At 34.5% G+C, this 15,741-nt stretch overlaps 2 protein-coding genes across 2 annotated transcripts; both read right to left on the bottom strand.

Annotated features, from left to right (window-relative positions):
- Nucleotides 1–578: 578 nt before the first annotated feature.
- On the bottom strand, nucleotides 579–3,791 carry LOC110823077 (uncharacterized). Its single transcript, XM_022053360.2, has 2 exons — nucleotides 1,206–3,791; nucleotides 579–1,007 (listed from the first exon to the last, which is right to left on the bottom strand). Exons 1-2 carry the CDS (start codon nucleotides 3,721–3,723, stop codon nucleotides 712–714), a joined length of 2,814 nt encoding a protein of 937 aa, XP_021909052.1. The 5' UTR covers nucleotides 3,724–3,791; the 3' UTR covers nucleotides 579–711.
- A 1,530-nt stretch (nucleotides 3,792–5,321) lies between these two features.
- Nucleotides 5,322–15,715, bottom strand: ATSMC2 (Structural maintenance of chromosomes (SMC) family protein). Its single transcript, XM_088212147.1, has 20 exons — nucleotides 15,013–15,715; nucleotides 13,145–13,825; nucleotides 12,845–12,988; nucleotides 12,442–12,732; nucleotides 12,157–12,342; nucleotides 11,912–12,076; nucleotides 11,765–11,824; nucleotides 11,422–11,484; nucleotides 10,853–10,944; nucleotides 10,523–10,619; nucleotides 9,324–9,440; nucleotides 8,963–9,181; nucleotides 8,389–8,529; nucleotides 8,152–8,319; nucleotides 7,889–8,073; nucleotides 7,620–7,713; nucleotides 7,455–7,543; nucleotides 7,135–7,360; nucleotides 5,958–6,032; nucleotides 5,322–5,668 (listed from the first exon to the last, which is right to left on the bottom strand). Exons 1-20 carry the CDS (start codon nucleotides 15,328–15,330, stop codon nucleotides 5,558–5,560), a joined length of 3,522 nt encoding a protein of 1,173 aa, XP_088068273.1. The 5' UTR covers nucleotides 15,331–15,715; the 3' UTR covers nucleotides 5,322–5,557.
- Nucleotides 15,716–15,741: the final 26 nt, after the last annotated feature.

The raw sequence follows: 15,741 nt of genomic DNA, 5'->3' as shown, positions 1-15,741 counted from the left end.
GTAAACAGTAATTGCGGATTGAAAGTATCGAAAATCTAATTGTCAAAAATTGATTTTCACCTTTCAGAACGAAGAAAATGAGTTTTCTAAATACTCACCAAATTTCAGTCTAATCCGAATAAAGATCACCGTCTGATCATGAAAAGAAACAAAATACGTTGAATTTAATTTTTTTCCAACAAAAATTCCCTTCTTTTCGTTCACTTTGTTTTGGTGGCCGGAAACTTGTTTTTAAACTATTGCTTAGAGCTAAAGTTATATACACAAAAAAAAATCTAATAAATCTAATGGTAAAAAATAAGTAGGTTCAGAAAGTATTTGAGTTTTTTTAAAAGAAAGAACCCAAAACACAACAAATTCTTCCTTATAGTCGTAATAAACAAATAAAGTATAAATATTAATTATAAAGGCTGTCATTTTTTATTTCACCAGCTTATGAGTTGGCTAGATTGATTTAAGTCAATCATTAATTACTTATATTTTTATTTACATATATTTTTTATAATTTTATTAAATTTTTAGTCTAATACTTAAGCACACATTATTTATTTAAAATTTATAAATTAGATAAAAATACATTAAGGGAATATATATATTTTACTTATTCTTCAAATATTTACATACACTTAATAGTTTATAACAGATCCGAGTACAGACAAACTTGAGTGCAAAAGGATTTTTCTTTGTTACAATAAGCAGGGAATTGGGTGGCTAGATTTCAAGCAGCTGTGAAACGGTGCGCATGGATGGTCTAGATTCTGGATTAGAACATATGCAAGAGATTGATACATTCCACAACATATATAACTTGTCTGCAACTTCGTCAGGCATGGAGTCTGAGATACGATTATCCAAAACATCCTCTAACTGGATCAACTTTCGTTCTAATGGCGATAGAAGACTTGAAATCACTTCACCTGGATGCTTCCCCATTAAAACTTCAATACCCAAAACTCCAAAACTATAAACATCACACTTTTCATTCACTGCCATTGTGTAAGCGAGCTCTGAACCAAAACAAGAAAAAGAAAATTAACCATTAAAAATTTCGTGATTTAATTCTGAAAAATGAATTATATGTCTGTTTGATCTATTCTTTTAGACTTACTAGTGATATATCGTGTTAGTTTATGGAAGGATGGATTAAGTTTTACAGAAATCTTTGTCGGAAATATGAAGAAGAAAAGGAAGAAAGAAGAGAAAACCTGGTGGCATATAACCATATGTGCCTGCAAGTGTTGTCCAGTTAGAGGATTCAGGCTTCAGAAACATTGAAGTTCCGAAATCCGAAACACGAGCATCGAGTTGAGAACTCAGCAAAATATTTTTGCTTGATATATCTCGATGAATTAATGGTGGGGAGCACTCATGATGCAAGTAAGAAAGGGCATGAGCCACACCCTTTATAATTTTATACCTCTCCGCCCAACCCAACTCCTTAGCTCTTGTCTCACTACTTAAAATATCAGCTAAGCTTCCTCTTTCCACAAATTCATACACCAAGAATGTATGTCTTCCTTGATAACAAAAGCCGTAAAGCTTCACAATGTTTCTATGGCGGATTTCTGTAAGAGCTGCAATCTCATTGGTGAAGCTCTTGATCTCTTGATAATCAAAATCTGTAGACTGTGTGTGCAGTTTTTTTACTGCAAAAACTTTACCGTTAGTCATTTCAACTCTGTAAACTTTCCCAGATTGGCCGGCACCAATGCAGTAGCGATCATCGAAGTTGTTTGTTGCTTTGAGGATATCCTCATAGACGATCTTCCCGTTAAAATATTGCACAGAGAACAAATTATCCGTCTTTGTTATTCTTTCATTTTTAGGAGCTTGTTTCGGACCTGCCAGAATTATGATGAGCACAATTGAAAAAGCCAGGAACAATGCGCTTGCTAAAGAAAAAACAATGACAATCAAAGGTTTGATCTTTGATTTTTCCCGGCGCTTTTGAGTAACAGAACTGTGGTTGCAGGGCTGCAAACCTGGGATCTGATCATCACATAGTCCTTTGTTGTTACTAAAAGCATCTGGTTTAATTGAATGGAAAATTGTTCCATTAGGAAGGGGACCCTCTAATCTATTATACGACAGATTGATGTCCAATAAGCTTATCATTGAGCTAAGGGAATCTGGAATTGAACCGGAGAGATCGTTGTGAGAAAGATTCAAGTTTTCTAAACTTGTAAGCCTCCCAAGCTGATTTGGTATCTCCCCAGAAAGAGAATTATAACTTAAATCTAGCAAAGCTTGCAACTCTAGAAGATTACCCATCTGGTCTGGAATTTTTCCATTGAATTGGTTTTTGCTCAAAGACAAAAATTGCAGCTTTGAGCACTCCGCAATTTGAACAGGAATTTGCCCACTTAGCTGGTTCATTGACAGGTCCAAAGACACCAAATTTGAAAGTCCTCCAATTCCTGCTGCTACGTCGCCTGAAAGCTTATTGTCTCTTAGACTAAAGAAGACAAGCTGAGATAATTTTCCAAGTTGTGCCGGTATCTCTCCTGAAAGCTGGTTAGATGAAAGGTCAAGCCTTACCAGCTGATTCAACTCAGCTATCTCATCTGGGATTTTCCCACTTATCATATTCCCAGCAAGATTCAGCATTGTCAAGTTCCGGTTTTGCCCCCATTTCGGCGAGAGTTGACCTCTCAATTTGTTGTAACTCAAGTCCAAGTAACTGAGATTTTGGTACACACCAAAATCCTGGTCTATATCTCCTGTCAGTTCGTTATACTCCAGCCGAACTCTGTACAACGTTGAGCAGTTCTTCAGGCTTATCGGTATTGAACCAGTGAAAGAATTGAAAGTTGTACTGAAATTAACAAGCTTTCCTCCTTTACAAATCTGTGGCGGTAGATGGCCAGAGAAGCTATTGTTAGCCAAATGAAGAACCGTCAAAGCTGAAAGATTACCCAGCTCCTCTGGGACTGACCCAGATAAGTAATTTGAGAAGAGGCGCAAATCGGTTAACTTCCTCAAAGCAACAATCTTTGAAGGAATCTGACCCGTGAATTGATTTTGATTGAGTCGTAGAATTCTTAACTCTGTCAAATTACAAATAGATTGAGGGATAGACCCAACAAAGTTATTTTCATCTAAAGCAAGAAGAAACAGGTGTTTCAAGTTCCCTATTTCTTCAGGAAGTTTCCCACCAAGCCCTGTTGTCTGAAGAAGAAGGTGTCTTAAGCTGAGAAGCCCAGTTTTTGGTACAGAATTAGATCCATCAGGGAACAGACGAGAGTCTAGCTCACCTGTTAGATTGTTTCTTGAAACGTCAAGTTCATAAACCTGAGTGAGATTCGAAAGAGAAAGCGGTAAAGTACCATGAAAAGAATTGCTGGAAAGGTCAAGGAATTGGAGCTTTGAAACAACACCGATATTTTCTGGGATCGGGCCAGTGAGTTTGGTGAATTTGAGGTCAAGACGGAGAAGATTTGGGAAGGCAGAGAGGTCTAAGTTTTGGAGAGTACCAGTTAAAGGATTGTAAGCCAGGTTGATTACAGTTACATTTCCAACATTGTTGCAGGTGATTCCTCGCCATTTGCATGGACTTGAACCGACCCATGATTCAAAAACAGATTGGTTCCCAAGACTCTGCTTCCACTGGAGCAAAGCCTCTGTTTCTGATTTGGGTCCTGCGCCGATTTTGCAGGAAACAAGCAGAGCAGTCCATGCAACTAAGAAAGCCAGTACTGTAACATGATTTTCTAGGTTGGCCATGAATGACAAGGTTCGGTTTTTTTCTTTGCTTTTTTTGTGTGTTTATATGTGTCTGTGTGTGTGTGTGCGCGCACATATATATATATATATATATATATATTATTCGTGGAATTTTTTGTCTTAATTCTTAAAGGATATGAGATTTGTGAATACAGTGATAGTGGAGATTGATTGGAAAAACTTCCACTCTGTCAGTCAAGTACTGCTGCCCTTAAACGGTGTTGAAAACTTATATTGCTCTTTTGCAGCACCTATTGGTCAACACGCGTTAAATTGTTTTTCTAAAAATCATCTCTATACTTTTGTTATATATTTTAAATATTTTTACAAATATTTGTGGTCATAATGTTAATACTTTTATTATATTTAATCAATAATGTCATAAATTAATAAAAAAAATATTAAAATAATAAAAATACATAACAATGGAAATTTAATTATATTATTTTTAAATAATAATTTAAATGGTTTAAAATATTTTTAGTTTAAAATAATTATAGTTACATAGATATAAGTATTGACCTTAAAATAAATATTTTAAAATAACATATAATAAACAAAACATGTTAATATGATATTTACATTCAAACTATAATTTTAGTCTACTTATCATCCATGCCTATAAATGAGTTGGGTTGGTTAATTAGTGATGTTGTATTAAACATGTTTTGTCTTTTTTAGTTCTCAATGGGTAGAGATTGTGATCAAGTGGCTAAGTAAACTTTACTTGACACTGATGTTATGTTTTGTTTTCAGGAACCACTTGTTCTTTTGGTTCTTATGGGAGGAAGTCTACTATGACTTTTAGTAGAATAGCATGTGCCTTGTGTTCTCAAAAGAAGTATATATGTGTGTATATATATATATATATATATATATATATATGTTTGAATAGAAGTTAGTAAAATAATGTAAGGAAAAAGAAAAAGAGAGATTTCAAAATATATATATATATTTTTTTAGCAATTTCTGCTTAATACATTTAGATTTGTGAAAGAAAGAAAGAAAAATTATTAATTATAAGAAATTAATTAATAATATTGTTTATTACTAAAATAATAAGTTAAATAGGTAAGAATAACATATAATATTATTTCATAGATTTTTTTATGTGAAATAAAAAAAATAAAACTCAAACTCCAATAATTAACTCTATAATAAAATTACAATACCATTTAAAATAAATTACTTTAGTTTTTGAAATGTTTCTAAAAATTTCTAACAAAAGATATTTTAAATCCACATTTCAATAATAGATAACAATTTAAGATAATCTCTGAGTCTTAACTTCAAAAGTAAATAACAATCAAATATCGTAATATAAATTGATGAAGACATAGAATGATATAATAATTATCTCGTATTATTTTAAAATAATAGCATCATTAAAAATAAAATTATGATAATATGATGAAAAAATACAGTCAGTTTTCTGTAATTGAAAAGCTTAAGAGAGCTGCTCCTCCTTGAGATGGGCATGGAGTAGGAAGTACAAGACATTCTGCAACTTCAGTTTGTAAAATCACTAGCCATTTTTTAAGCTAAAGTAACTTCAGGAAGAAATAAGTTGAAATCTCTCCATCACTACCCGAGTCAAGTAGAAAGATCGCAACAGAATGATTGCGGATCATGAAAATTTGTATAACTTTTATGTTACATCTACATTTTACCCGTTCGACCATAAGAATCACAGTAAGGCATCTTACAATCATGCCCATAAATTAACCCTTGAATTAACCAAAATGCTATCTACAAAATATTTAGCCAGGACACAGTTAAGTACATGAGCGAATTACAACCAACACAACCTGACAAGATAGAGCAGTTACTCGTTCTACTTGGGGGCAACAGTTCTCTGGACAGTAGAAACACCATCCACAAATTTTGTACGGAACAGAACATTGGCATTATTGAACATGCCTTCCTTTAGTGAAACCACTATAAACTGCAGAGCACAAGAACCCAAAGCAGATCATAAAATATTTGCCCATATACAATTCACAATAAAGAATTGTTAACTATCCACTTAATTGCTCAATTGTTCAAATTTTCTTTTCCCTTTTCCTACCCCTGCCCTTAGGTATTTAACTAATAATTACCCAAGAGGGACCATTTATATCTATGTGACAGTATGCATTCACTAGTTCCATATTCTAAGGCCACAAGTTCAGAACTCCATGAAAATATTGTATAAATATCTTGAAAAGTTGCAATCCAAGAAGAAATTATCAAACCTGTGAATGTGGAAAATGAGTCTTAATCATTCTCCCTATATTCTGTGTGTGACTCAGATCAAGAGCTGCATCAACCTGCCAACCATATTAAGAATTTCATTATTTGAGATACAATTGCCCTCAACTTTTTACCAATGATGTCTTATGAAAATAGAACAGCAGTAATGCAACTGAAAAAAAACTTTGTATTTGGTTCATTTATCATTCAATTCCTACCCAATTTCTAGTTTTAATTCTTGTGTTAGTCTTTAATATGCATAATTTAACTTGTAAGTCTTAGTTACCATCATCTTCAATTTAAATTCCTTGGTGGTAAGCATTCCACTGCCACGTAGAAAGACAAAAATCTAAGTCCCGCCATTAAAGAATTCATACTTGAGTGACAGTAGCTAAAACATACAAATTATGTTTTGCATTTTCTGTGTTAAGGCTAATATGAGAATTAACAGCACAGGATTTAAATGAGAACTGAAGCAAACTCGACTTTAATATTATATAGTATTTGAATGTCTGTGTGAGCATTGCTTGTACACGAATATCCACACACATTTATGTTCTATCCATCTCGATCATGGAAACTAAAGATTTTTTCTTGGCTAAAAGTCAGTAATTACAAACATGCAACACCACAGAGTTCTGCACTCTTTAATCACATAAAACCTTAATACTCAAGAATTTTACCTTCCATCAACCTTCACAAGGTATTGTGAAGCAAATCCTTGATTTATCTGTAATATAAATCACTAAACTAGCACTGCACCATATTGTCATATTTCAACTACAACAAAGTGTCTATCCCAAATAATGCCATGAAAGGTTTACTTGTGTATTAAAAACAATTTAAGAATATTCAGTAATCGTATGACTCCTTCCTTGGATAAAAGGAGCAATGACAATAAACTCATTACTAGTATCCAGAACAACAGATATATGTTTTCCAATTCCCAAACATTTATACAACTCATAGCATCTTGTATTAATAGTCATTATGCCATTTACTATAGAACGTACAAGGGTAATAACATTGTAATATTTTTATTCCATCTAGTGCATCCTTCTAAAATTATTAGAAAGCAGCATAATAGACCAAGAATAAAAGAAAAGGATTCCATGTCAAAACATGCTAGAGCACTGAAGATCCAACAGCTTTAAAAGTGAACTACAATTTAATGCATACCTCATCAAGTATATAAAGAGGAGCTGGCTTGAATAGAAGAAGTGCCAAAATTAGAGAAAGTGCGAGAAGAGACCGTTGCCCTCCACTAAGTTCAGACAGAGACTGTTTCCAAACACTTCCAAATGCGACACGAACCTCAAGACCATCCAGGAAACTGCCACCTTCTGGAGGTTCTAGCTTTGCCATTGTGCCAGGTAAAAGGGTAGAAAAGATAGATCCAAAGTCACTGGAAAAGAGAAAAAAAACAAGAACCACCAGAACTGTCATAGTGGAGGCAAGAGTGAACAAAAACTAAAAAGCAGGAAAAAGAAAATGCTCACTTGTTAACTTTAACCCAGGTAACTTTTAGAGTTTCCTTTTTCTTTTCGTCTAGCTCTTCAATCACCTTCTTGATTTTGCACTTATCATTCTAAGCAAAAGAAATCTACCATAAGAACAGATAAATTGAGATACAAAAACATTAAGACAGTGTGAGTAAACTAAACCTCAATAATGTTTTTCTTGGACATCAAATCATTGTACTCATCCTCTGCTTTCTCAAACATGGCCATAGCTTTCTTGTTCACTCTTTTCTCAAGCCTTCAAAAGAGAGAAAAAACGAACAAGAAAAATAAATAATAAATGTCATTTCCATATCAAGGAAGAGAATAGAAGTGTGCTATCCTTCTTGAGCATACGAACATGGAAAACAGATCTAAGACTTAATATGAAACTTTTTAGGAGAATAACAAATTTATTAGTCATTGTAACACACCCTGACTGTTCAGCTTGCAGTCTCTCAAGTTTTTCATTTGCTTTTTTTGGATCACGGGATGTAAAATCATAATCTGTCCCACTTTTTCCAAAAAGCTGCCTCTCAGATGTTATCCATGCATGTTTCTCGATTAATTTTTCTACTTTTAGTGAGCAATCTTTCTGCTCTGTCTCCATTCGCTTTACCTGTTATAGAAGTTGGAAAACTGATTTTAATTGTCTGAAAATACAGGAAATGTAATAGATAGAAACAAACAAAGTTACCTCATTTTCCAACTTCTTCCTCTCAAGCTTTGTCTCATCAAGCTTATGCTGAAGTGTCTGCTGTTCCTTGAGAATGCAACTAATTTCAGAATCACATTCCTTCATCTTTAAGCGCAATAATTTGAGCTCAGACTGGGCCTGATCTAGAACCTTCTGAGTGGAAGCAACCTGAATGGTAGGAGAACATTTCATATGGTCCATTCTAGAGCATTTCTAAAAGCAGATATATGCGCTTACATTGGCCCTTTGCTCCTCTACTTCTGAAGAGAGATTGCTAATCTGTGCTCCCAATAAACCTAACTGACTTTCCAAAGATGTGCACTCCTTCATGACTGCTTCCTGCTCCATAATAAGTCTCTCCCTTTCGTTTTCATGCCTCTAACAGCCAAAAAAAAAAAAAGATACTGTGAAAGAATGAATATTTAACTGAAATGTAAAATCAGCATGAATTGAATTAAAAATAAAGGAAAATAAAATATGAAGGTAATTAACCACTCTATTCTGGTTCTGAATCTTCACAATTGAGTTTCAGAAAGTGTAAAATGCCAGAGCAAGTGTTTTTGTAACAGATTTCGATGTTTCAAAGACCAGAAAAAAGCCTACCAATGCTATTTAATAATTGGTTAAATAACACATGGTCACCAAATAGTACAAACTTAAAATCAACCACCAGAAAAAAAGCAACCAGAGTCTATGGGCAGCCTCAATCAACACAGAAAAAAAGAGAAGGTCAAAACTTATGCCATTCTGGTAATTTAAACAGATGGAGCATAGTAGTCAGCAAGTTCACACTACATATTATGGGAACTACCTTTAGATCCTTTGAAGCTGACTGCATTTTATCTTTCATAGCTTTAACCTTTTTCTCTAAGTCCTTCAGCCAGCCCTCTCGATTACTGTCATGATCTTTTATGGATTTTTCAAGCATGGAAACAGAGCTAACACACTTTTCATATAGAAGTTGCTTTTCTAGGAGTGAAGACTTTGCTTCATCCAGCTCTTGTTCAATCCTCTTCACAGCTTCAGCAAGCTACAAACATCCAAAGATAGATTTCTTTTTGAAATAAAACATCCAAAGATAGATGAAGTAAAAAAACATAACATTTGATAGAGCAAAAGGAGGCAGTGTGACAACTCAGCATGATGCTCAAACATGTTAAAAGGGGCAAAACCTTATGATGCTCATTCTGTTCGGCTCTGCCTTCAAATAAAGAGAGGTCATACATTTGAAGTTCTAACTGTGCTTTAAGGTCCATGAACTTCTTTTGAAGAGGCAGAAGCTCCTTGATCTGCAATCTCAAGATAAGAAACAGTTGAAGGAAAAAAATAAGACAAAAGGCAGATTAAAGTTTAAAATATTAGTAAAAAAAACAGCAGGCCCTTGCCATCTTTGCATGAGATCTCAGAAACTTGCAATGGTTAAACAATTACAACAAAATTCTAGTTATCAGATAATTCAACAAGATCCAGTTAAGCAATTAATGACAGTATAATGATCCTCCAAACCCCCTGAAATAAATGTATAATATACACTATTATCAAAAGAAAACATATACAAGAACCAAAGAGAAGATAACAAGTCACCACTTACAATTAATCCTTTCTATTGAGATTAACTGCCAGTAGAACTTTAGATATGAACTCTCCCACTGGCCAGGGGTGTGATTCACATGATCAAAAAATCCAATCTTAAAAGGGAAACCAGAGCAGGATCTCCAAAATGCTCTTCCAATTTGGTTAAAAAGTAAAAAAAAAAAAAAAGAAGAAGAAGACAAAAAATAAGAACTCATGCAGTTGATCACAACTTTGAATAAGCTTCCCAGCAACAAGGCTATTTTAGAACTTTCCAATCATAAAGTGGAAAAAATCAAACCAGATAATATCTTATACAGCAGGACAATAGAGGGAAGAGTCCCGTCAATCACTGGTCACACCTCCTACCACTAGTCATCATCAATTTTAAATACCAAATAGCATTAACGTATGTTGTTCTAAAACATAAAGATATCAAACACCAGGAAATAAATGATATAAGGCTAACGTGATTCAGTCATTAGGCAATTATTCCCAAGGATATTTATGATAATAGGATCAATTTTTTCTAATATGAAATGATACTTATAAACATATAAATTATGAATGAGATCATGTTTCTCAAATCTAGATATGGGCATAGACATGAGTATGTAACACGTCTGCAATCTGTGCATGTTGCAATAAATTTTCAATGGGCATAAATTTTCAATAGATTTTATCATCCATGTGCCAAACCCATATCACATAGACCCAGAGTAACATAATTTTCAATTATCATTCAGAAAATGAAAAAGAAGAGAGAGTGTAAGAGAGAGGATGAAGTCTTAACGCCAACCTTTGCTTCAATCTCAGATAACTTTTTCTGATGTATTACAAGTTCTTTTCCAGCCTCTGCCAATTTATGAAGTTGCCTTAACAATTCACCACCACCCCTGTGACAATAAACTACTGTTTCAGCAAGTTTGTTGTAGTGCAGGCTTTTTATGTGCCAATTGACAGAAACTTATGAACATTAACATAGCTTCACTAACAATGAATGCTTCAAGCATCTTGCAGATGATCATTCATCCATATACTATCTCAAATCAGAAAATAAAACATAGGCAGCATAAAGTAAGCCATGTATAAGAATTCAACAACAAAAATCAGTAGGTTAGTGACGCACTTGCGGCTTCCACCAGTCAGCAGACCACTTGGTTGAAATATATCACCTTCAAGAGTGACAGTTGGGGTGCGAGTTTCCCGATTAAAAGCAACCTATGAGACATGCATTCAAGACCAAGTCAAAACAAAAGAAAAACAATATTTGAATTACTGAACATAACTTTTTTCTTTGTTGAATAAATAACAAAAGAGGAAATTAAAACCAGAAATAAATGGGCATGAGCTGGCAATAAACATGTCAGGCCGATTATTTAAGATCATTTCTTCACCATTAAATTTGGAATTTTAAATAATTTATTTAACATTCAGGAATCACTTTGCTTTGAAAGAATTAAAATAACATATTGGAGAAGGCACGCCAAGACTTTTCAATAGAGGAGTTATCAAGATAGAAATAGCCTGCAGAAATTCAACACTAACCACAAGCTGACAAAAAAATCAATAGACAGAAAGTTTGATCAGAAAAAGAGCAGGAAACCAGAAGGTTCAATATGTGCACTCTTCAGAAAACAAAGAAAAGCAGCAATATAAACAGTAAATTATAGGACTGACTGCAACAGATGGAAATACCTCTTTTGCAGCATCAATGGTTTTGCAGACAAATGTTGAACCAAAGATGTATTCCATAGCACTCTGCAAATCAGCATGTACAAGGACAACCAATAAGTGTTTAAGTTAATCACAATATACATTCTGATGTAGGACAAATAGGGTTTGAAAACAAAAATTTCCTTTTCTGGTTATGCATCATTCTCTGCTTTTATAATCATAAATATCAAATACCAGAATCATACAGAGCCAATTCACATTGAAGACTAGCAAGCCCCTTATTTTTTTTTTCGAGAACCCAACAAAAACAATTTACCATTTAAAGAAATCAACAGAAGACTAGCAAGCCCCATGGAATTATTACCTTCAATTCTTCACTGTAGCCTACCAAAGAGAGTGCCAATTCTGCATTCTCCTTGCCAACCTGAAAATTCAGTGATAAAATCATTAAATAGTGGACAAACGATGATGTTAATTTTGCAGAAAAAGAAAAACAATATCAATCACTAACCAATCTAACAGCAGTTTGCTGCACTCGAGGGGGAACAAGGTGGGACTGAATTTTGTTCAAAGGTATAATTGTCACTCTTCTGCGAAGATCACCATTTTTAAGGAGCTGTTTTCCAGTATCTTCAGTATCAACAACAACATTAAACAACTTTCCACCGGCAGTGACCTGCAAGTAAACTCGACGTAAGCATCATTACGGGACATTGAAATTATGTAATCAACTATGACAAATCATGCAATTATAACCTCTAAGGCTGTCATTGCAGAGTTATCCTTTACTTTGATCAGTTCTGCAACCACACCTTTCACCTTAGATCTGTCGAAATTTTTCACAGGATCTCGATATTTAAACTGAACATTTGCCAGTTGTGCCGAAAGATTGCGTATTTCATCTTTCAGATTTTGCACTAACTCCAACTCAGATGAACGATCCTATAGAAATGCTTTAGTTTGGAAACTAATTTGACTGAAAAGAAATCCATATACTATCTAAGTGGTAAATGACAAACATCTAAGCAGTTACATAAGAACCTTTTGCAAAGCTTCCATCTGGCCCTCTTCATATGGAAGAGATTCTAGTGCCATTTTAACATTTTCCAGATCTTTTCTTCTGGTAGTTAGCTCATTCTGTACAGCAGCAGCTTCTCCCTGCTTCGATTTTAAGTGTTCAGTTTTCTCCTTCAGCTCCTTTTCACAATGGCTAATTTTTGTTTTTAGCTGCTTTAGTTCTGTTTCAGCACTCCCAACAGCAACCTTTGCATCACCTAGCTGATCTTGAAGGCATTTCTCCTCATCTCCACTGCTCTTCCCAGCGAGTACGCCCTATATTACAGAGTAATTACTTGACTGTTAGAACAAAGATGGTTCAAAACTAAGTTCAAGCATACCATAGGAAATCAGCTATAGAGAGGAAAAGTATATATCCAATTTTTACCTGGTATTCCTTTTCGCAGTCTTCCAAATTCTTAGAAAGTTCCTCAACTCTCCTTCTCAGATCAGCTGCTCCATCTTCACACCTTCTCACAGCAGAGGCCCTCTCTTCTACAGATTGCTTCAAGTCTTCAATATTATGAACAATCTGGAGAACAACAAAATGTAAAATTGAAGCGTCATAATCATAATAAGGAAAGAAAGAAAGTGGAAGAAATGAAACAGTGGGAAAAAATAAGACAATATGTAAAGATTGAGAAAAATGCAGAAAGTGATGAAAGATCTGTCATTTAAATTCACTAACCTTTTCAGCAGTCTCTTTTTCACCCTTTAGAGTGTCCTCCTTATTATTCAGAACCGACACTTCCCTCACCAGATTTTTAGATAGCAAATCTACTTTCTCAGTCAAGGTTTTTACGTCTCCACCCATACTGGCTTCCTTCTCAGCTATCAAATTTGATAGTTTTGTCTCCATTGCTTGTATTTCTGCCTTTGCTCTTTCTGTATTCTCATCAATTGCAGTAATTTTTTCCTTCACCTTTTCCACTTCACCAATTGCATTGTCTCTAATTTTCTCTGCCTGAACAAATTCACAAGCAATGCAGAACCTTTTAAGTCGATCAAGTTCAGCGTTGCCATTAGTCCACTGCATGTATTGTGTACGTTGTTTCCTCAACTTCTCTAAAGCAGGCAATATTTCATGGTCAAGAAGCTTGTTTATTTCATCAACCTTAGTCTGCTTCTTCTCAAGCGTTTTCAATGCAGCCTCTTTCTTTGTTTCATACATTCTTGTCCCAGCAGCCTCTTCAAGCATGGACAATATTTCTGGAGGTTTCATGTTTAAGACCTTGGTGATACGACCTTGCATTATGAGAAAATGTGGATTATTAACATTAAGTTGAACGGAGTGAAAAAGATTCTGGACTTGACTTGGCTGGGCAAGCTTTCCATTGATCAGATATTTGTTCCTTCCACCGACCACAATCTAAACAGCAAGAAATACATTCTCAACAATTGGATGTCAACAAATAAGAAGCAGCAAAGAAAAAAAGTTAATACCCAAAATTTTCATTCATAGCACTTAAAAATACCAAATGTTACAAAACCGCAACTTAAGAAACCAGCGTAATTACAATTCACATATCTGTCCATATTATCCAAACCTATAGCTCTGAAACAGTTAAGTTGAACAACCAATTATCTGGAAATGTTAATCCTAATAAAAAGAACTCTAGGCTATATAAGTATATCTCTTTAGATTATATTTTAACACACTCAATCACATTAAATATAATTTTTAAATTTTAACACAAACTTGTCAAACCAATTCTATTATCATTCAATTCCTAGATTTGATTATTTGATATATAAAAGAATCATAATTTATATATTTGATATATAACTAAATCGTTCATATTTTTATTTTCACAATGGGATTGATTTCAATTCCCACCTATAAATAAAAAGATTACCAAAACAACTAAACTTAAGTAGACATGAAATTGACTTTAAATGTTGATGTTATTTTTCATCCAAAATTTTTTCTCATTTATATGGCAATCTAATTATTATTCTATATATTAGAATTTGAATTAAGCTTAATCCTCGACTGACAGAAGTACAAAGAGCAAGCAATATGAATTTCAAACAAAAAGAAGAAACACAAAAATCCAATAATAGACCAAGAAATTGGGAGCAATATTAAATAAGAGAATGGACGAGACTCCATGGACTCTTCTTTGAGACAGTTGACTTAAACTGATACAATTTATTATTGATCTTCTGTTCTAGCAATAGCGGGATCATACTTCATAAATCTGTAATGAAAGTCTTCCACATCAAGTATGAACTCACCACCATCACCATCCCAGACTAGGCCAGGCTACTTTGACAGATAAACCAACCAGCACGAAGTAATGCTAAAACTTGGCCAAATTGCATTTAAAAATTATGTTTTTTGCAATTCAATAATCAGCACTAAGCAACACCACTAATTCGAGTAGAAAAATATTTTCATGGCTTCAAAAACTAGTTTGGTCTAAAGAACACTAAGTACTTACTAGTTAGGTCTAAAGAACACTTACTTAGCCATCAGGCTCCCACTTCCTTTCGTGTTTTTCATCCGAACAACCGGTGATTTCTAACAAAACGCAATTACAATATGCTACATACCTGCCTGGTTACAGTAATCTCGGGGTGGTCCTCGTAGCCAAGAGGGCTTCTGCTCCTATCCGAATTATCAAACACAATGGACACCGTGGCCTTGGTAATTCCAGCTTGGCCTTGCTTGTAGACGAGCTCCTGAAGATTCGAAGCACGAACCTGCTGCAAATTGGTTATACCCAGCACGAAGCAAATTGAATCGAGGATATTCGACTTGCCTGACCCGTTTAGCCCCGTTATAGCATTGAAAAAGGGATCAAAACCAGGAACAACCGTCCTCGTCGCATAAGACTTGAACCCCTCTAAGCATATCTCCTTGATATACATCCTCTACAAATTACAATAATATAACTAGGAAATGGGAACAGTACAGACTCGAAAACCCTAGAAATTTCAAATGAGTTGTAAAATAGCAGAGTAAATAAACGTAAAAGCAGTCCCTGAAAAGCTAAATGGAAATCGAAACGCGAGTTGAACCCAAAAGAAAGTAGACTAAGATTTTGATAGAATTTCCTTTCAATTTTGAAAAGAAATGGAACGAAACCGCCGTTCTGGTTTCTGGTAATCGAAAGGCGGGAATTTGAAATTTCATGAGTGAGCCAACTCGAGAGGCCCGTGATTTGGCAATGGCTGACTATTAGGCTTCAGAAGTTCAGATCGTCAGCGGCCCAATAAATTTAGCACAAGAAGAGAAATGGAAAATTGGCCATGGCAACTCGATGTGGCCTGAATAACGGT

This window comes from Carica papaya, chromosome 9 (assembly GCF_054855325.1).
Source record: "Carica papaya isolate Zhongbai chromosome 9, ASM5485532v1, whole genome shotgun sequence".
NCBI classification, from domain to species: domain Eukaryota; kingdom Viridiplantae; phylum Streptophyta; class Magnoliopsida; order Brassicales; family Caricaceae; genus Carica; species Carica papaya.
This window is presented reverse-complemented; position numbering and strand designations above follow the sequence as displayed.

Excerpts from the sequence above, each read along its gene's own strand:
- ATSMC2 (XM_088212147.1), bottom strand. The coding sequence starts at position 15,330 with ATGTATATCAAGGAGATATGCTTAGAGGGGTTCAAGTCTTATGCGACG. Across the intron at positions 11,485-11,764 it reads GCTACAGTGAAGAATTGAAG|AGTGCTATGGAATACATCTT; the intron begins GTAATAATTCCA and ends GCTGATTTGCAG. Across the intron at positions 6,033-7,134 it reads CTCTTTATATACTTGATGAG|GTTGATGCAGCTCTTGATCT; the intron begins GTATGCATTAAA and ends TATGGTTGGCAG.
- LOC110823077 (XM_022053360.2), bottom strand. The coding sequence starts at position 3,723 with ATGGCCAACCTAGAAAATCATGTTACAGTACTGGCTTTCTTAGTTGCA. Across the intron at positions 1,008-1,205 it reads ATATGGTTATATGCCACCAG|AGCTCGCTTACACAATGGCA; the intron begins GTTTTCTCTTCT and ends GTTTTGGTTCAG.